General features: G+C 53.7%; 1 protein-coding gene across 2 annotated transcripts in view; it reads right to left on the bottom strand.

Moving 5' to 3' along the window:
- Positions 1-19744, bottom strand: part of nop53 (NOP53 ribosome biogenesis factor) — a 30096-nt gene extending 10352 nt beyond the window's left edge. For both annotated transcript variants that reach the window (XM_087984025.1, XM_087984026.1), the window contains exons 1-10: positions 19542-19744; positions 16331-16395; positions 14588-14672; positions 12308-12495; positions 11645-11715; positions 10567-10662; positions 7503-7607; positions 6586-6759; positions 4998-5173; positions 4073-4139 (exon numbers count right to left, since the gene is read on the bottom strand). In XM_087984025.1, coding sequence (XP_087840151.1) covers positions 4073-4139; positions 4998-5173; positions 6586-6759; positions 7503-7607; positions 10567-10662; positions 11645-11715; positions 12308-12495; positions 14588-14672; positions 16331-16395; positions 19542-19729 — 1215 coding nt within the window. In that variant the 5' untranslated portion in view covers positions 19730-19744. The remainder of the gene's footprint in view (positions 1-4072; positions 4140-4997; positions 5174-6585; positions 6760-7502; positions 7608-10566; positions 10663-11644; positions 11716-12307; positions 12496-14587; positions 14673-16330; positions 16396-19541) is intronic.
- Between the last annotated feature and the right edge of the window lie 1724 nt (positions 19745-21468).

Raw genomic sequence — 21468 nt, 5'->3', positions numbered from 1 at the left:
CTGCCAGCAAACACTGACCACCTTCTGGGAGTAGGACCACACTGTCAACAAACACTGACCACCTTCTGGGAGTAGGACCACACTGTCAACAAACACTGACCACCTTCTGGGAGTAGGACCACACTGTCAACAAACACTGACCACCTTCTGGGAGTGGGACCACACTGCCAGCAAACACTGACCACCTTCTGGGAGTAGGACCACACTGCCAGCAAACACTGACCACCTTCTGGGAGTAGGACCACACTGCCAGCAAACACTGACCACCTTCTGGGAGTAGGACCACACTGTCAACAAACACTGACCACCTTCTGGGAGTGGGACCACACTGCCAGCAAACACTGACCACCTTCTGGGAGTAGGACCACACTGTCAACAAACACTGACCACCTTCTGGGAGTAGGACCACACTGTCAACAAACACTGACCACCTTCTGGGAGTAGGACCACACTGCCAGCAAACACTGACCACCTCCTGGGAGTAGCATCACACTGCCAGCAAACACTGACCACCTTCTGGGAGTAGGACCACACTGCCAGCAAACACTGACCACCTTCTGGGAGTAGGACCACACTGCCAGCAAACACTGACCACCTTCTGGGAGTAGCATCACACTGCCAGCAAACACTGACCACCTTCTGGGAGTAGGACCACTCTGCCAGCAAACACTGACCACCTTCTGGGACTAGGACCACACTGTCAACAAACACTGACCACCTTCTGGGAGTGGGACCACACTGCCAGCAAACACTGACCACCTTCTGGGAGTAGGACCACACTACCAGCAAACACTGACCACCTTCTGGGAGTAGGACCACACTGCCAGCAAACACTGACCACCTTCTGGGAGTGGGACCACACTGCCAGCAAACACTGACCACCTTCTGGGAGTAGCATCACACTGCCAGCAAACACTGACCACCTTCTGGGAGTAGGACCACACTGCCAGCAAACACTGACCACCTTCTGGGAGTAGGACCACACTGTCAACAAACACTGACCACCTTCTGGGAGTAGCATCACACTGCCAGCAAACACTGACCACCTTCTGGGAGTAGGACCACACTGCCAGCAAACACTGACCACCTTCTGGGAGTAGGACCACACTGTCAACAAACACTGACCACCTTCTGGGAGTGGGACCACACTGCCAGCAAACACTGACCACCTTCTGGGAGTGGGACCACACTGCCAGCAAACACTGACCACCTTCTGGGAGTAGGACCACACTGCCAGCAAACACTGACCACCTTCTGGGAGTAGGACCACACTGCCAGCAAACACTGACCACCTTCTGGGAGTAGGACCACACTGTCAACAAACACTGACCACCTTCTGGGAGCAGGACCACACTGTCAACAAACACTGACCACCTTCTGGGAGTAGGACCACACTGCCAGCAAACACTGACCACCTTCTGGGAGTAGGACCACACTGCCAGCAAACACTGACCACCTTCTGGGAGTAGGACCACACTGCCAGCAAACACTGACCACCTTCTGGGAGTAGGACCACACTGCCAGCAAACATTGACCACCTTCTGGGAGTAGGACCACACTGCCAGCAAACACTGACCACCTTCTGGGAGTGGGACCACACTGCCAGCAAACACTGACCACCTTCTGGGAGTAGGACCACACTGCCAGCAAACACTGACCACCTTCTGGGAGTAGGACCACACTGCCAGCAAACACTGACCACCTTCTGGGAGTAGGACCACACTGCCAGCAAACACTGACCACCTTCTGGGAGTAGCATCACACTGTCAACAAACACTGACCACCTTCTGGGAGTAGGACCACACTGCCAGCAAACACTGACCACCTTCTGGGAGTAGCATCACACTGTCAACAAACACTGACCACCTTCTGGGAGTAGCATCACACTGCCAGCAAACACTGACCACCTTCTGGGAGTAGGACCACACTGCCAGCAAACACTGACCACCTTCTGGGAGTAGGACCACACTGCCAGCAAACACTGACCACCTTCTGGGAGTAGGACCACACTGTCAACAAACACTGACCACCTTCTGGGAGTAGGACCACACTGCCAGCAAACACTGACCACCTTCTGGGAGTAGGACCACACTGCCAGCAAACACTGACCACCTACTGGGAGTAGGACCACACTGCCAGCAAACACTGACCACCTTCTGGGAGTAGGACCACACTGTCATCGAACACTGACCACCTTCTGGGAGTAGGACCACACTGTCAACAAACACTGACCACCTTCTGGGAGTAGGACCACACTGCCAGCAAACACTGACCACCTTCTGGGAGTAGGACCACACTGTCAACAAACACTGACCACCTTCTGGGAGTGGGACCACACTGCCAGCAAACACTGACCACCTTCTGGGAGTAGGACCACACTACCAGCAAACACTGACCACCTTCTGGGAGTAGGACCACACTGCCAGCAAACACTGACCACCTTCTGGGAGTGGGACCACACTGCCAGCAAACACTGACCACCTTCTGGGAGTAGCATCACACTGCCAGCAAACACTGACCACCTTCTGGGAGTAGGACCACACTGTCAACAAACACTGACCACCTTCTGGGAGTAGGACCACACTGCCAGCAAACACTGACCACCTTCTGGGAGTAGCATCACACTGCCAGCAAACACTGACCACCTTCTGGGAGTAGGACCACACTGCCAGCAAACACTGACCACCTTCTGGGAGTAGGACCACACTGCCAGCAAACACTGACCACCTTCTGGGAGTGGGACCACACTGCCAGCAAACACTGACCACCTTCTGGGAGTGGGACCACACTGCCAGCAAACACTGACCACCTTCTGGGAGTAGGACCACACTGTCAACAAACACTGACCACCTTCTGGGAGTAGGACCACACTGTCAACAAACACTGACCACCTTCTGGGGGTAGGACCACACTGCCAGCAAACACTGACCACCTTCTGGGGGTAGGACCACACTGCCAGCAAACACTGACCACCTTCTGGGAGTGGGACCACACTGCCAGCAAACACTGACCACCTTCTGGGGGTAGGATCACACTGTCAACAAACCTGAGCACTTCAAATATTCATTTCAACCTCCCCGTGTCCACCTCCCGCCCCAAAACAATCACATGCCTCACAAATCCCCGAAACACCCCGAATCATATGTGCTCCTCTCCCAAAAACAACTGGCACACTCTCCCGGACTGTGTCACACACCAAAACATCTAAAATAGGAACTTTCTCGCAGGGACTCACTGCCCCAAAGTCCACAAGACACGTTCAGCCAACCAAAACAAAACAATAGTTCCTTCTTGGCAACAGCAGGATTAATATAGAAAGACAGACAAGAGTGACTCTGGTAACTTGAGACAGAGAGCAAGGGCCAAATGTTATACAGAACCCTGCAAGTCAGCAGGCTAGTGAGGTAGGAAGTTCCAGACAACTCAGCCCTGCCCTAGACCCCAGTGCAAGGCCCACTCGACAGTGCCTGGGGAACCCTGAGCTATTCTTCACATTCCCATCCACGGACAGGAATACTTTGTGCGCAAGGATGGCTCTCATCATCTGGCAGGAGGCACACCGTTAATCTGTGGCTCAAAACATCAGCACAGCATCAAGAGTGGCCAGATACAAGAGAAAACCAGACAGCTGTTCAGCATTGCAGTGGACCAAGAGCTGTGAGAAGGGGAGAAAGCAACATGCAGGACTCGGAAGATGTTAGGGCTGCTCAACATTCTCCTCTTGCTCTATACAGCTCATTTTCAGTTCATATGATGCAGGAGCACATCGGCATAGCTCCGCACAGAAGTGGGGGTGAAAGCACAGATGAAGGAGCGGGCACAGGCAAAGGAGCGGGCACAAGTGGACGAGGGCATCGGAAAATACAACAATTGTGGGAAGTACATTGAACGAGGAAGAGAAATCAAAAGTGGGAGGGGGAAGAGTGGAGCACCGAGTGGTTAGACAGCACGGGGCAGCGACAGTGAAGGAAGAATGTGGAGAGGAGAACAAACAGCAAGACAGCAGAATTTCTCAAGCTCTATAATCAATAACCCCTCATCAGTTTGAAACAAACACTGCAGCAATACCAACCTTCAGAGCCCGGAGTGTCCCTGTGAGCTCATCACTGAGCTTTATATCAAGGTCAGGATCTTCATATCTAACAGGGAGAGTAAAGAGATACAGTCACAATCTTCCCCCACCAACAGCATGCAGCCAATACTGCTGGAAGCAAACTTAAAAAAAAACAGTACTTCACTCAGCCATGACACTGCACTAAGGCTGGATTTAAAATATCTTCCAAACTGTGTGGAATTAATCCCTGCACACAGTCACCACTCTGCACACTCACGGCTTCTCTGAAGCAGCCTTTTTTTGGTGGTGGGGGGCTGAGGGAGCAGTAGTGACATACAGTCCGATGACTCCCACCCTACTCAGTGAACCACTCGGCTTTAGTGCAACCTCCTTCTGCATTTGTGGACAATGCTGCATTTCCCAAGGGGTGGCCCCTCTCCAGGTTAAAGTGACAGACCAATCACCTGTAACTTGATAAAAAGGGGATCATCACTTGGTTCGGAGATTCACATTCGCCAAGTATTCACACCAACTCCTCCAAACTCTGACAGCAACAGGACATGCAGGAGCTTCACAAAATGTGGATTGTTATTTTGACAGAAGCAACTGGTACCGTTCTCACACGGCATCTGTCTGCTGTAATAACTGCCAGGTTACAGCTGAGATGCCACACTCTCTGCACCCAGCCATCACACCATGTGACTACCCACCTCCTGATGCCAATGCTTTGTGCGCAGGCATCGATCACAATTCCAGGCGGAGAGGGAAGTGGGGGATCTGGTTTCCAGAGTCAGTTAGCAGCTGAGCATTGCTGGGGCTGGGCTCCTCAATGTGAGTGAAAGCACTTCTGAAACTCAGACACAGTTAGCAACAGCTCCCTCCCCACTTTGAGCTGATATCAGCCTGTGAACGAGCTGCAATACCCAGAATCCTCTCCACTTACTTTAACCGGCCCAGGCGGCGGGGTTTGTTGGCCTCTGCCTTCCTCTTCTCCACCCGCTTGGCTTTCCTCTTGGCCAGCTTTAGCTCCAGTTCCTTGACTTCCCCCTTAATGGATCGCAGCCGGAACAGATCCTGCTGTTTCTGCTGAGCTTTCTTCTCCTGCTTTAACTGTTGTAACTAAAAGGTGGAGGGAGCACACTGAGAGGTCCAGTCTGGAACAGTACGGGCAGGGACCACATTTCCCTCACAAACTGGAAAGACATTACAAGGAACACCTCGAGGGATGAGCAGAGTTTCTGATGATCTCGTAGTCAGATCCTCTCCACTCTCACCCATCTCCCCCTGTTGCAGATATTCCTCACAGACACATTGCTTTTAATGTACGGACTCATTCTCAATACCCTCGCAATCACAGTGCTTAAGGACGGTGTTAGAACAAGCAGAAACAAGGCTTGAGCCGATGAATTGCTGCTCTAGGATTAAATTAAATTAAATTACTTCCTCTGCCTTCAGTTCCCAGGCCTGCCCACTTGGCAGTGCCGAGGAATCCCTGTGTTATCCTCACATTCCCAGACAGAAGAACCACAGGAATTCTGTGTGCGCAAGGATGTCTCTCATCATCAGGCAGGGATATAATATTTTTTCTGGACAAATTGTATTTACCGAGAGGTGGCTGGGAAACGGAACAGGTCACATTTCGAGCAAGAACCACAGGAAGCTGTCAGACCTTCACCCATCTTTGTTTACAGTCCTCCGTCTTCTCACTTTGAGAAAACGTTAATTCATGTAAAATGTTTACATATAATCAAACAAGGAGAGTTACGTTTGGGCAGCGGAGAGAGGTAAACAAAAAGAGGCAAGGAAGAGGTTAAAACATATTAGCAATGATGAATCCAAGTTACAGTGCAGCAACAAACCAGAGGTGTGGCACATTGGAAGGTCAGACAGAGAGTGAGTGAGACAGACAGACAGACAGACAGACTTAGAGCAAGCACAGATGCTTGCATGAGAAAGAGAAAGAGAGAGCTCACAAGCAAGAGAGAGAACATATGTACGACAGAGAGTGAGTGAATGTGTGAGAGAGAGAGAGAGAGACAGACAGACAGAAGAAAGGATCAGTTGGGGGAGAGAGAGAGAAGCACCCACACAGCAGGTGGGCTAGTGGACAAAGGAATAGGCTAATGAGAGGAGAAGAAAGAATAAAGAGAGAATGTACAAGAGACAGCAACAATTTCCTCTGGTAGCAAGGTTCCCTCTCATCCAGCCTGCCGCCTGTCTCAATTCCAAAACAGAGGACAAACATTAAAATCGGAGTTCGGCCATTCTGGGGTGAATTCAGGAAGCATTTCTTCCCTGAAGACACAGATGTGTCTCCTGAGAACTAAAAAGGAGTCACCCTGCCCCTGAGGGAGGGAGTGGGGCAACAGGAAGTTTCTTCAAAGCTGAAACTGATGGATTTTGATAGGTCGAGAACATTAAGGGTTAGAGAACCAAGGCAGGAGATGGAATTAAAATACTGATCAACTGTGATTGGTGGGACAGACCGAGTGGGACGAATGGACTCCGTTTTGCCGAAGTGCTACACTCACCTGCTTTCTCATCAGTTTCTCTTGTTTCCGCTCCTTCTCCGTTTTCTTTTCACAACAGGCAGCATTCCACACCGGGCCGGCCTCAGGCTCTTCAGCAGCTTTGGGCCCTTTGTCCTGCTCTTCACCATCCGAATCTACCAACAGGCCCTGGCACAGTTCCTGCAGCACCGTCTCCTACAACGGCGAGGGAAACAGCTGAGCAAATGTGGCAACATTCCTGCACCAGCAGGTTTTTGAGAAGGAAGAGACTATAACAAGAGCCTGCAAAACAAGAGCACTGCTGCCTCCCAGCACCAGGAACCCGGGTTCGATTCCACCTGTGTGGAGTTTGCACATTCTCCCTGTGACTGCGTGGGTTTCCTCCGGGTGCTCCAGTTTCCTCCCACAGTCCAAAGATGTGCAGGTCGGGTGAATTGGCATTGGGAAAATACACCATGGTGCCCAGGGATGTGCAGGCTAGATGGATTAGCCATGGGAAATTCAGGGTTACAGGGTTAGGGTGGAGGTTGGGTCTAAGTGGGATGCTCTTTGGAGTGTCGGTGTGAACTTGATGGGCCAAACCTACTTCCACACAAAAGGATTCTATGTTTCTATGCCTTGGATTTTTATTGCATCCTTCACAAACAGTGGACAATTGAAATGTTTTACAGTCAATGAAGTATTTTGAAAATGTGGTCATTGCTGTAACTCTGGAAACAGCACAAGATCCCATAAACAGCAATGTGATAATAATGAGGTCATCTATTTTAGGGACAAATATTGATCATTGGGTTAACTTCCCTGTTCTTTCTGAAATAGCTCTGTGGGATCCTTTATGCCCAGTGAGTAGATGGCTGGAGCCCTGGTTTAATATCTCAAGAAGGTGGTCCCTCGGACAGTGCAGCATCCCTCAGCGAGAACAGCAAAGAGGGTCCTACCTCTGTGGGAAGCTCCTCGCAAGATGGAAACGCCACTTGTCGAGCAATCCTCTCCTTAGCTCTCAGTTTCTTAACTTCCACTTCATGAGCTTCAAATAGTAGAGCCTGTGCTGACAAGGATTTTAAATGTGTTTCAGGATGTGTTAATAATTCAACAGCAACCCATGGCCATGGGCTGTAACACCAGCAAGATTAATGCTTGCTACTACAAGTCATACAAATAGATATAATTTAAAAGTACCTTTATCTAAAGTGTTAAAGCAATAACTATCAGTCACTGAGAGGATGTTTGATAATAAAAACTCCACGTGTACCTCGCTTCACTCCTGATCTAATCTAATCTATCTCAGTCTTAAAGACCCTCAATGACTTGGCCTCCACAGTTCCCTGCAGCAATGAGTTGCACACAGTCCCCACCCTCTGGCTGAAGAGATTCCTCCTCATCTCAGTCCTAAATGGAGGCCCATTCACTCTGAGGCTGTGCCCTCAGGTCCTTGTCTCTCCTACCAAAGGAAACATCTTCGCCATGTCCACTCTATCCAGGTCTCTCAGTATTCTGAGTTTTAATGAAATTCCTCTCCCCATCCATCCTTTATATTCCATCAATTACAGACCCAGTGTCCTCAACTGCTCCTCCCATGACAAGCCCCTCATCCCCTTAACGTTCTGATCTGCTGCTAGTGTCTTCAAGTACCCATTCAGTTTCTCTGTCATTTCTCTATTATGACTTTTCCAGCCTCGTTTTCCAGTGGTCCAAATGTCTGCTCTTGCCTCCTGCTTACCTTTCATATCTTAGGAAAAAACTCCTGTTTCACTTTACCAGCGAGCTTACCTTCATATTTCAGCTTCCCCACCCTTGTTGCTTTTTTTAGTTATCCTGTGTTGGTTGGAAAGGCTTCCCACTAATCTTCACCACAATTGTATGCTTTTCCTTTTGCTTTTCTGCCGTCCTTGACTTCCCTTGTCAGCCACGGTTGCCTCATTCTCCCCTCAGTACGCTTTTCCTCACTTGCTTTGAATTTCCACGGTGTCTCTTGAATTACCCTCAGAAACTCCTGCCTCGCTGCTGCACCATCTTCCCTGCTAGACTGCTGTTCCAACTCTGGCCAGTGCCTCCCTCATGCCTCTGCAGTTCCTCTTACTCAATTGTAACAGCATTACATCACATTCAAGTTCCTACACCTCAAACTCCCTCCATCAAACCCCCTAGAGGGGTCCCTTCACCATCTGCTCCCTAATCGAGCCTGCCTCATTACACATCACCAAACCCAGAACTGCCTGTTCCCTCGTGGGCTCTATCACAAACTGCTGCAAAAAAACCACCTTGTAGACATTCCATAAATTTATTTTCTTGGGAGCCAATACCATCTGATTTTCTCAGTCCACCCACATATTCCTGAAGTCAATGACCACCCTTTGTTTTGCTAACATTGACAGAGAGATCATTACACCATGCCAGGAAGCACACTCTTTCCTCTATTCTGGCTAGTTGTTCTTTGAGATCCAATCAAAACCATCCGTGTTGTCAGCGAACCGAGAGATAGAGTTGGGGTGGAAATTGGCCACACAGTCCTGCTCCACCATTCAGTGGGATCACAGCTGATCTGGCACTCCTTATGATGGCTACTGATCGCTGAAATCTCACCAAGTTGAGGGCTATGATGAGTAGATCAGTTATGATCTTACATAATGACAGGGCAGACTTAAGAAGACTGAATAGCTGTACCTGCTCCTATTTCTGTCATTATGTCCCACACCTTCAATTTGGTTCAGCAGCTCACGGAGATGTTTCAGACACAAAGCTGCGATGAGGAGATAGAACATAGGGCAGTTCAGCACAGTACAGGCCCTTCGGCCCACAATGTTGTGCCAAGGATTAATCCTAATCTAAAATAAAATAACCTAACCTACGCTCCCCTCAATTCACTGCTCTCCAAGTGCATGTCCAGCAGTCGCTTAAATGTCCCTAATGACTCTGCTTCCACCACCATCACTGGGAACACATTCCATGCATTCACAACTCTCTGCGTAAAGAACCTACCTCCGACAGCTCCTCTATACCTTCCTCCTAATATCTTAAAACTATGACTCCTCATGCCAGCCAATCCTGCCCTGGGGAATAGTCTCTGGCTATTGACTCTATCTGTTCCTCTCATTACCTTGTACATCTCAGGTCTCCTCTCTTCCTCCTTCTCTCCAGAGAGAAAAGTCTGAGCTTGGTCAACCTCTCTTTGTAAGGCAAGCCCTCCAGTCCAGGCAGGGTCCTGGTAAACCTTCTTTGCACCCTCTCCAAAGCCTCCACAACTTTCCTATAACAGGGCGACCGGAACTGGGCACAAAATTCCAAGTGTGGTCTCACCAGGGTTTTGTGAAGCTGCAGCAAAACCTTGCGGCTCTTAAAACTTGATCCCCCTGTAAATGAAAGCCAACACACCATATGCTTTCTTAACAACCCTATCCACTTGGGTGGTAACTTTGAGGGATCTATGCACTTGAACACCAAGTTCCTCCACACCACTAAGAATCCTGTCTTTAATCCTATATTTAGCATTCAAGTTTGACCTTCCAAAATGCATCACTTCGCATTTATCCAGGTTGAACTCCAGCTGCCATTTCTCAGTGCAGTTCTGCATCCTGTCTATGTCGCGCTGCAGCCTGCAATAGCCCTCGATACTATCAATGACACCTCCAACCTTTGTGTCATCGACAAACTTACTAACCAACCCCTCAACCTTCTCATCCAAGTCATTTATAAAAATTGCAGACTAACAACAGTCTGGGTTACGAGTAACAACACTCAGAAATGACTGAGCAACTCACTCAATCCAAAGTGAACAACTGCCTGCCTTACTGGTGATGCCCACGTCCCATGAAAGAATACAGGAAGAACAAGCAGTAAATGTGGCAGACACAGAGGCTGACAAAGCCTGTTTGAAAGAGGGCCAAAGGCCGCCACCTTGTTCATTTCCAACAGCTTCTCCTTTCTCTTCCCAGCTCTGTGCAGATGTAATCGCTGCTGAAACACCCGCAGCAACAGCTGGATTGTCGCTCGAGCCCACGTTACCTGGTGAGATTCAAAGGTGGGGTTGTACGATCCGCCCGGTGCAATCACTTCGATCGCCAAGACCTGGGATGGTTTTTGGTTTAGTTTCTGTGGCCGCTGTTCAGAAACAAAGATCACAGATTGAAGGCAACAACTCTCTTCACCTCCAGCTAGAGACACAAACTGGCTTCCTTGGTGGGAACACATACGGAGACTGGAAATATTCCCTGTGGTTACAGTGTTACCCATTCTAAGTGGCCCTAACTGTCCTAACACAGTGCATGTCTAACAGTTTTGTTTAAAACAATTGAACTGAATGGAAGAGCAGGGAATTCAAGGTGCTCAAGGTTCTCCTCCCGTTAATGTGCCCATCCTGCATCGATACACTGCTATACCCCTAATACAGCACGTAAACCTCAATGCAGTGGCCATGAACAGGTCCAGACAGTGGGCTGGGGTTAGTCATGGTGCCTGAGTGTCCCACCCTTTTTCACAGTAACGTCCACAATCCAGTTTCCATTGTGAGGGAACGTGAGACGTTCACGGCATGACAGAGGCCTTTAGAGACTGGTGGGCACCATAGGGGCTGGGCTGCATTGTCACCCAGACAACGTTAATTTGATTTGCTCTGTTTCTGTTGGCCATTAAATTTGGATTTTGTTACTGTGCCCAACCAAGGGCACAGATGGTTAGGGGTTTAGATAGGGTCGACAGTGAGAATCTTTTTCCACGTATGGAGTCAGCTATTACAAGGGGGCATAGCTTTAAATTAAGGGGGAGTAGGTATAGGACAGATGTTAGGGGTAGGTTCTTTACTCAGCGAGTCGTGAGTTCGTGGAATGCCCTGCCAGTAGCAGTGGTGGACTCTCCCTCATTATGGGCATTTAAGCGGGCATTGGATAGGCATATGGAGGATAGAGGGCTAATGTGGGTTAGGTGGGCTTGGATCGGCGCAACATTGAGGGCCGAAGGGCCTGTACTGCGCTGTATTCTTCTATGTTCTATGTTCTAAGGGCTGTTAGTTTAACACAGTTGCATTTTAAAAAGAGATGAAAAGCCTCACCCGAATACAGGGACTCTAAAATCACTTGACACCAACCTTCAGTCGTTTCTTCTTGGTCTGCTCCAAAAACCACGCGTCTTTGCCTTCCAGCTCCTTATCTAGGGGACCTCAAAAAACAAAAAGCACTGATTAGTTCAGCAATATCAGGGGTGAGCTGCATGGACTCGTACACGTTCCACTCATAGTGGCCAGAGAGCAGTCAGGGATGATACAGGGAATGTCAGGGAAGTTTCAGGCCAGGCTTGAGAGAAGAATCGGATCCCAATTGGGGTCTGCCAACAATAAATCAAACGTAGACACTGGAGTTAAATTTTAAAACACGGAAAATGCTGGGAAAATTGCACAGGATTTATTGCCAGAGAAAGTGTGTTAACATTTCAGGTCATTCACGCGATTCTTTTCAGTTTTAGTATCACTGTTTCTTGCTCTCTTCCCCCAACGGGGGATTCGTTGTGTATTTTCCAGCATTCTCGGTTTCTCAATCGCACTCCACCAACCTCAGCAATACCCCACTTCCAGCCATCTCCCTCACACAAGAGTGCAAGAGCTTGCCAACACTCCCTGAACAGCTTGGATGTCACAATGATGGTATTATTGGCCTGTGTGGGTGGAACTGACCATGTCTGTGAGGTAGGGGCAGGGAATTGAACCATGCACACGCCGGACGTATCGTTTGTCAAAGCTGAGCCACTCTCTTACCGATATTTGACCACAGGTCATAGAAGTCTCTGGCAGGGTTGGTGTTAGGATCAGGTTTTGCCTTCACCACAGGCTTCTGGGTTCGAGCGTAAAGCAGCCGCTCTTTCCGGGAGACAATTCCGAAATGTTTCTCCCTTTCCGCTTTCCTTCTCAGCTTCCGATTGTTTGGAATTTGATATGATAAAATACTGGAATGGAAAAGTTACAAACTACAAAAACATCCCCTTTTACAGGAAATCTCGGGACATGGTTATGATGAAATACCAGTTTACAACAAAAAGGAGCTGTTTCGATCAGCCGAAAAGATTCATCACACTTTCCTGGTTTGCAGTCAGAGATGGAAAGCCAAAGCAGAATTCCCGACACCTTTCAGTTCCTGATAAATTTGCAGTACTTTAATCAGGCAACTGGTACAACAGCTCAAAGAGAAATATAACACACAGATGGAGCTTTTAAAACTATAACTAACATGAAAGCATCCCTCCATCACTCCAAAGCTGCTAACCGTATCTGGATAAACCCCAAGGGCTGCTGAAGTCTGATTATAGGTTAATTGTTTCTTCATTCATAGGATGAGGGTGTCACTGGCTGGGCCAGCATTTATTGCCCATCCCTAATTGCCCAAGGGGCAATTGCTGAGAGTCTGGAGTCACATATAGGCCAGACCAGGTAAGATAATTCCCTTCCTTAAAGGGCATTAGTGACACAGATAGGTTATCCTGACAATCAGCAATGGATTCATGGGCATTATTAGAGTCTTAATTCCAGAGTTTTTTTATTGAATTCAAAACTTCCACCATCTGCCATAGTGGGATTTGAATCCTTGTCCTCAGAATATCAGCTGAGTTTCTGGATTTAACATTTCAGTGATAATACCACTGGGCAGTCATTGTCCAGGTGCCTCCCCAGAAGCTAAACAAGGATGTATTTTGGGTCATTAACTTTTACATGTCTAACCATTCTCACAGCTTCTGGCACAATGGCCATTAGTGTTAAAGATACTTAATCCACATACATCATCACCCTAATACAACAGATCATACATAACCTGTGCTTAAGAATGCAAGTAAACCAATTCTTAGGTCTGCTTCAGCTATCAGAGCTGAAAATGTGTTGCTGGAAAAGCGCAGCAGGTCAGGCAGCATCCAAGGAGCAGGAGAATCGACGTTTCGGGCACGAGCCCTTCTTCAGGAATTCCTGAAGAAGGGCTCATGCCCGAAACGTCGATTCTCCTGCTCCTTGGATGCTGCCTGACCTGCTGCGCTTTTCCAGCAACACATTTTCAGCTCTGATCTCCAGCATCTGCAGTTCTCACTTTCTCCTGCTTCAGCTATCAGTACTGTACCCCAGTGTTATACAGTGACAGTACTGTCCCCACCAGTACATTACCCCATTGTTATACAGCAACAGATCTGCCCCTTCAGTACTGCACCCCAATGTTGTACAGTGACAGACCTGGGGATGCTGAAAGGATGTTTCTCAATATGGAGATATCTCAAACCAGGGGTCATAGTTCAAACATCAGGGTCCCCCATTTCACTGAAATGAGGTGTTTTTTCGTTCTCTCAGAGGGCTGTTAGCCTGTGGAATTCTTTCCCAGGGAGCAGGCTTGGTTATTGAATATAGTCAAGTCTGATTCAGACAGATTTTTGACTGACATTGGAGTGAAAGGTTATGGAGAGCAGGTGTTGAGACAATATCAGCCATGATCTAATTAAAAGACAGAGTAGGTTAAACTCATGTTCCTATTCCTGGTGTTCACCAGTACTAGAATTCCATAAGACAGTGACAGCTCTTAACTGTCACTGTGTTGTACTCATACAGGAACATAAGAACAGGAGGCCATTCAGCCCCTCGAGTCTGTTCTGCCATTCAATAAGATCTGTGGCCTAACTCCATCTCCCTGTCTTTGGCCCATATCCCTTAATACTTTTGATTAACAGAAATTTCTCTCTCTCAGGTTTAAAATTACCAACCGATCCAGCATCCACTGCTGTTTGTGGAAAAGAGTTCCAAACCTCTCCCACCCTTTGTGTGCAGAAATGGTCCCTAACATCTCTCCTGAACAGAATGGCCCGAATACCCAGGCTACGCCCTTCATTTTAGAATCCCCAACCAGTGGAAATAGATTACCTTGATCCACCCTGTCCTTTCCTGTTAACAGTATACAGACATACAAACATATACACTGAAAGGCTTCAGCTCTGCAAAGACTTCTGATCCAATATTTAACTTACTAATCATTCTGGTGAAATGCGATGCGAACAGACAGATACTCACTCTTTGGGTGCCGGCACCTTGGAGTCTGACTGTAGAATGAGGTCAACTCTCAGAGGCTTCAACTTCCCTTTGTTATGGATCAGATCTACAAAAACAATAAAACCGTTACCTCCACACGCAATTAACTTTCAAAACCCAGCAATTGGTCCGCACTCAAAGTGTTGGTCTCATTCTTTTCATCCTTGATCTTGCTGCATCTTTTGGTTTTCAGGTTTCAGACAAAGAGGCAAAGCCTTTGATGACCATGTGCTTTTAGATTCTCTGGGAAGGCAGCAGCAGTTCGGAGACACCTTTGTGCATCTTACACCCCATTATAGAGCGGTTAAGATTCAAGGAGGAACTGATCACAATGACATTCGACCATGGGAAAACAATCGCGATTATTTCCCACACACTTCTGCAACGGCCAACATTTTAATTTCCAGATTTGTAAAACTCAATGCCACGATGGGGTTGAAACAACATTTTCTAGATTACAACAAACCGAACGATTACGCTGCCATACCTGACTAGCATTCATTGGCACCTCAGATTCACAACACAGAATAATGTGGTTTCTGTGAGGTTACTGTGTTTAAGAGGGGTATTTTGTCCTGGGTTTTGTTTTGACGAGGGGTAACGAGCTGTATATTCAAAGCCAATAAACAGCTTGAGGAGCCTTGGGGATTTTTTTTTTTTTAAAAGTTGCAACAACCGAAGCAGCCTGAATGGGTGGGGTCACGTTTCCACAAAACCAGGGTTTACAGTTTTAGCTGTCAGCTGTTGCTGGGGTCTTGAAGCTGACTCTGGAAGCTGTTTTTCTTCTCTATTACAGCCAAAAGCTGGGGGTTCTCTTGTTACTGCTAGAATTGCATGTGAGACAATCTGAATTTGCCTTTGCCAAGGGTGTGTTTATGAGATGCTACTGTACTGGAACAGTTAATTATTAGTAATTTTTGTTAAGCATTTCAACAGAGATAAGCCAATTGTTTTCTTTTCTGTTCAGTCTTTATTTTAAAACTGCAGTGTAAAATAAAGAGTGTTTTGCTTAACGTTGAGTAGTTTAGCTAATGAAACTGCATCTGGAATACAACCCCTTACAATTACCTTTAAGATAAGAAAAAGGTAAGGTCTAGGCTGTGTTTTGAATATATATTGAGGGAGCTTGATCTGGCCCATAACATTTGCCTTAATGGCTGATAATGCTCTGTCTGAACACCATCTTGGAGCATATAGCTCAACAAAATGGAAACTCAGTGGAAAGCAGCAATCCCAATCCTATTCCAAACACCTGCATTTACATAGTGCCTTTCAAAACCTCTGAATGTCTGAGAACAATTCACAGCCAATGGGGAATTCATTGTTCTAACGTCAGAAACCTAACTGCCAAAGGGCCTGTTTCCATACTGCAGGGAATCTAATCTAATCTAAAATAGGAACAGCAAGAATCCACAAACTGCAATGTGATCACGGGCAGATGACCTACTAAACTAATGATACTTGAGAGATGAACACTAGTCCAGTTCACGAAGGGAAATTTGTGTGTTCTTCTTCAAATAGTAATCGCAGATTTTTACATCCAATTGACAGGGCCGTTGGGACATTACTTGACCATCATTTCTGGCAGTGCAGCTCTCCATCAGTCAGGCTGCCAGCTGGGATTACATCCTCAGGCCTCTGGAGTAGGACACACCTACGTAATAACAGTGTGTGAACTCTGAAATGATCTGGGCTGTTTCCATCAGCCAGAAGGCGATTGCTCACCTTGTACATCATTTCCAGTGTCAACAAAGAACAGGTTATCATCTGACTTTTCAGACACAAGGCCTCTGAAAATAAACAGAGATTTGTGAGACATTTCACCTCCAGACGGACACAGAACACAAACACTCCGAGGCTGACTTTAATTGAATTTATGGCTGTTATAATAAAGGTTGCTGACGGGCAAAGGTCACAGATTCTCCCGCCCTCTCGCAACAATCCATCTGCCTTTCTTCCCCTCCCCCTCCCCTCCCCCTCCCTCACCCCCCCCCCCCTTCCTCACCCCCCCCTCCCCTCACCCCTCCCCCACCACACCCTCCCCTCCCCCACCCCACCCCCCCTCCCCTCCCCCACCCCACCCCCCCTCCCCTCCCCCACCCCACCCTCCCCTCCCCCACCCCACCCTCCCCTCCCCACCCCCCCCTCCCCTCCCCCACCCCCCCTCGCCCACCCCCCCCCTCCCCCCCCCCACCCCCCTCCCCTCCCCACCCCCCACCCCCCCCCTCCCCTCCCCCTCCCCCCCTCCCCCACCCCCCTCCCCACCCCCCACCCCCCCCTCCCCTCCCCCCTCCCCACCCCACCCACCCCCTCCCCTCCCCCACCCTCACCCACCCACCCCCTCCCCTCCCCACCCCACCCACCCCCCCCTCCCCACCCCTCCCCCACCCTCTCCCACCCCCCCTCACCCACCCCACCCCCTCCCCCCCCACCCTCACCCACCCCCCCCCTCCCCACCCCCACCCCCACCCACTCACCCACCCCCCCCCTCCCCTCCCCCCACCCACCCTCACCCCACCCCCCCCTCCCCACCCCCCCCACCCCCCCCCCCCCTCCCCCACCCCCCCACCCCCCCCTCCCCCACCACCCCCCCTCCCCCACCACCCCCACCCACCCCCCTCCCCCACCCCACCCCCCCCCCCCCCCCCACCCCTCCCCCCCCCCCCCCCTCCCCACCCCACCCACCCCCCCCCCTCCCCTCCCCACCCCCCCCTCCCCTCCCTCACCCCCCCCCCCCTCCCCACCCCCACCCCACCCCCCCCCTCCCCCACCCCCCCCCCCCCCCCCCCCCCTCCCCTCCCCCCCCCCCCCCCCCCACCCCCCCTCCCCCACCCCCCACCCACCCCCCCCCCCCCCCCCCACCCCCCACCCTCCCCCCCCCTCACCCACCCCCCCTCCCCCCACCCCCCCCCCCCACCCCCCCCCCCCCCCCCCCCCACCCCCCACCCCCCCCCCCCCCCCCCCCCCTCCCCCACCCCCCACCCCCCCTCCCCACCCACCCTCACCCACCCCCCCTCTCCCTCCCCCACCCCCCCACCCCCCCCCCCCTCCCCCACCCCCCCACCCTCCCCCCCCCCACCCCCACCCCCCCCCTCCCCCCCTCCCCCACCCTCCCCCCCACCCCCCCCTCCCCCCCCCCTCTCTCACCCCACCCCCCCTCCCCTCCCCCACCCTCACCCACCCCCCCCTCCCCTCCCCCCCCACCCCACCCCACCCCCCTCCTCCCCCTCCCACTCACCCACCCCCACCCCCCCCCTCCCCCCACCCTCACCCACACCCCCCTCCCCTCCCCCACCCTCACCCTCACCCCACCCCTCCCCCTCCCCACCCTCACCACCCCCCCCTCCCCCTCCCCCTCCCTCACCCACCCCCCCCTCCCCTCCCCCTCCCTCACCCACCCCCCCCCTCCCCTCCCCACCCCACCCCCCCTCCCCTCCCTCACCCCCCCTCCCCCACCCACCCCCCCCTCCCCTCCCCCTCCCTCACCCCCCCTCCCTCACCCCACCCCCCCCTCCCCCACCCCACCCCCCCCCTCCCCTCCCCCTCCCTCACCCCCCCTCCCTCACCCCACCCCCCCCTCCCCTCCCCCTCCCTCACCCCCCTCCCTCACCCCCCCTCCCCCACCCCCTCCCCCCACCCCCCCCTCCCCTCCCCCACCCCCCCTCCCCCACCCCACCCCCCCTCCCCTCCCCCACCCTCACCCACCCCCCCCTCCCCTCCCCCACCCTCACCCACCCCCCCCTCCCCTCCCCCACCCTCACCCACCCCCCCCTCCCCTCCCCCACCCTCACCCCACCCCCCCCTCCCCTCACCCACCCCCCCTCCCCTCACCCACCCTCACCCACCCCCCCTCCCCTCCCCCACCCCACCCCCCCCTCCCCCACCCCACCCCCCCCTCCCCTCCCCCTCCCTCACCCACCCCCCCTCCCCTCACCCACCCTCACCCACCCCCCCTCCCCTCCCCCACCCCACCCCCCCTCCCCTCCCCCTCCCTCACCCACCCCCCCTCCCCTCCCCCACCCCCCCTCCCCTCCCCCTCCCTCACCCACCCCCCCTCCCCTCCCCCACCCCACCCCCCCTCCCCTCCCTCACCCCCCCTCCCCCACCCCCCCTCCCCTCCCCCTCCCTCACCCCCCTCCCTCACCCCCCCTCCCCCTCCCCCACCCCCCCCTCCCCTCCCCCTCCCTCACCCCCCCTCCCTCACCCCCCCTCCCCCTCCCCCACCCCCCCTCCCCTCCCCCACCCCCCCCTCCCCTCCCCCTCCCCCCCTCCCCCCACCCCCCCTCCCCTCCCCCACCCCCCCCTCCCCTCACCCACCCCCCCTCCCCTCCCCCACCCTCACCCACCCCCCTCCCCCACCCTCACCCACCCCCCCCTCCCCTCCCCCACCCTCACCCACCCCCCCCTCCCCTCCCCCACCCCCCACCCTCACCCACCCCCCCCTCCCCTCCCCCTCCCTCACCCACCCCCCCTCCCCTCCCCCACCCCTCCCTCACCCACCCCCCCACCCCTCCCTCACCCACCCCCCCTTCACCCACCCCCCCACCCCTCCCTCACCCACCCCCCCTCCCCTCCCCCACCCCTCCCTCACCCACCCCCCCACCCCTCCCTCACCCACCCCCCCTTCACCCACCCCCCCACCCCTCCCTCACCCACCCCCCCTCCCCTCCCCACCCCCCCTCCCCTCCCCTCACCCACCCCACCCCCCCTCCCCCACCCCACCCCACCCCCCCTCCCCCACCCCACCCCACCCCCCTCCCCTCCCCCACCCCACCCCCCCCCCTCTCCCTCTCCCCCCCACCCCCCCTCTCCCTCTCCCCCCCCCACCCCACCCCCCCTCCCCCACCCCACCCCACCCCCCTCCCCTCCCCCACCCCACCCCCCCCCCCTCTCCCTCTCCCCCCCCACCCCCCCTCTCCCTCTCCCCCCCCCTCACCCGACTGTCCGCTCCTGGAGCCGCACATCCTCCAGGAATTCCTCCACCGCGGTGATGTCGCTGTGTTTGTTCCAGTTTTTCTTCTTGTTCTTGTTGACACGCTGGCGGCGCTGCTGGGGCCGGGGGAGCGGGGAGCCCGAGCCGGGCCTGAGGCTCAGGAAAGAGCCGGGGCCTTGTGCCGCCGCCATGACAGCGCGTGAGAGAGAGAGATAGGGAGAGGGAACCGCACATTCACCACCACCTTCAACCAGAATACAGCCCTCCCCCGGAAAAAACACAACGGTACCTTCAGGAGTAAAATATACAGATATTTCTCAGGTAGAAATAATCGCTAAAAGTGGAAAGCTTTCACATTCGGATTCGCACTTTCGATAGACGAATTGGCCTCCCAAACCCGCGCCCCCTGGAGGACCGGAGCCTCCCAAACCCGCGCCCCCTGGAGGACCGGAGCCTCCCAAACCCGCGACCCCTGGAGGACCGGAGCCTCCCAAACCCGCGACCCCTGGAGGACCGGAGCCTCCCAAACCCGCGCCCCCTGGAGGACCGGAGCCTCCCAAACCCGCGCCCCCTGGAGGACCGGAGCCTCCCAAACCCGCGCCCCCTGGAGGACCGGAGCCTCCCAAACCCGCGACCCCTGGAAGACCGGAGCCTCCCAAACCCGCGCCCCCTGGAGGACCGGAGCCTCCCAAACCCGCGCCCCCTGGAGGACCGGAGCCTCCCAAACCCGCGCCCCCTGGAGGACCGGAGCCTCCCAAACCCGCGCCCCCTGGAGGACCGGAGCCTCCCAAACCCGCGACCCCTGGAAGACCGGAGCCTCCCAAACCCGCGCCCCCTGGAGGACCGGAGCCTCCCAAACCCGCGCCCCCTGGAGGACCGGAGCCTCCCAAACCCGCGCCCCCTGGAGGACCGGAGCCTCCCAAACCCGCGCCCCCTGGAGGACCGGAGCCTCCCAAACCCGCGTCCCCTGGAGGACCGGAGCCTCCCAAACCCGCGCCCCCTGGAGGACCGGAGCCTCCCAAACCCGCGCCCCCTGGAGGACCGGAGCCTCCCAAACCCGCGTCCCCTGCCGGGCTGGAGGTCCTTCCGATCCGCGCCCCCAGGCGGCAGCGCCATCTTATTGGTCAAGATGGCGGTGTTGGGATTGGGTTTGGTGGGAGATTGTGGGGGGGGGGGGGGGGGGAGGGGGTCCAGGGTCGTCAAAGAGAAAACCACCGATTTGAATAAAAGGATAAAAAAGGATTCCTGTTTCAGTGGAGAGGCTGGAGCTGTCAGAGTCCAGAAAAAAAAGTTTGGTGAAAGGAGTATGGGCAGCCAATGGGGAGTTGGAGTGGGATCAGACTATGCCTAGGCCAGCCAGCCAATGGGGAGTTGGAGTGGGATCAGACTATGCCTAGGCCAGCCAGCCAATGGGGAGTTGGAGCGGGATCAGACTATGCCTAGGCCAGCCAGAAAATGGGGAGTTGGAGTGGGATCAGACTATGCCTAGGCCAGCCAGCCAATGGGGAGTTGGAGTGGGATCAGACTATGCCTAGGCCAGCCAGCCAATGGGGAGTTGGAGCGGGATCAGACTATGCCTAGGCCAGCCAGAAAATGGGGAGTTGGAGTGGGATCAGACTATGCCTAGGCCAGCCAGCCAATGGGGAGTTGGAGTGGGATCAGACTATGCCTAGTTCAGGGGTTGAGGTTATAAAGATGGGGTAACCAGTGTTGCTGCACCCTTGGGTGCTGGAGAAGATGCAGGCACAAAGGAAGGTTTCAGGGCTGTACGGCCCAGGCAGACCAGCATCTCCGAGACTCAGAACCCATCACTGCCATGGGGTAGATCCCCCATGAGGGGCCCTGCCAACCCCTGGGGCCACCAACCTTGGGGGATGGCAAAGAAAAGGCACCAAGGTGAAACATCAGCTTCCAAGACCCTCCTGAATGT

Source organism: Chiloscyllium plagiosum, unplaced genomic scaffold (genome assembly GCF_037043375.1).
Source record: "Chiloscyllium plagiosum isolate Xiang-an unplaced genomic scaffold, Cpla_swu_hap1 HiC_scaffold_47, whole genome shotgun sequence".
NCBI classification, from domain to species: domain Eukaryota; kingdom Metazoa; phylum Chordata; class Chondrichthyes; order Orectolobiformes; family Hemiscylliidae; genus Chiloscyllium; species Chiloscyllium plagiosum.
The sequence above is the reverse complement of the archived record's forward strand: the minus strand, read 5'-3'. Positions and strand labels throughout refer to the sequence as shown.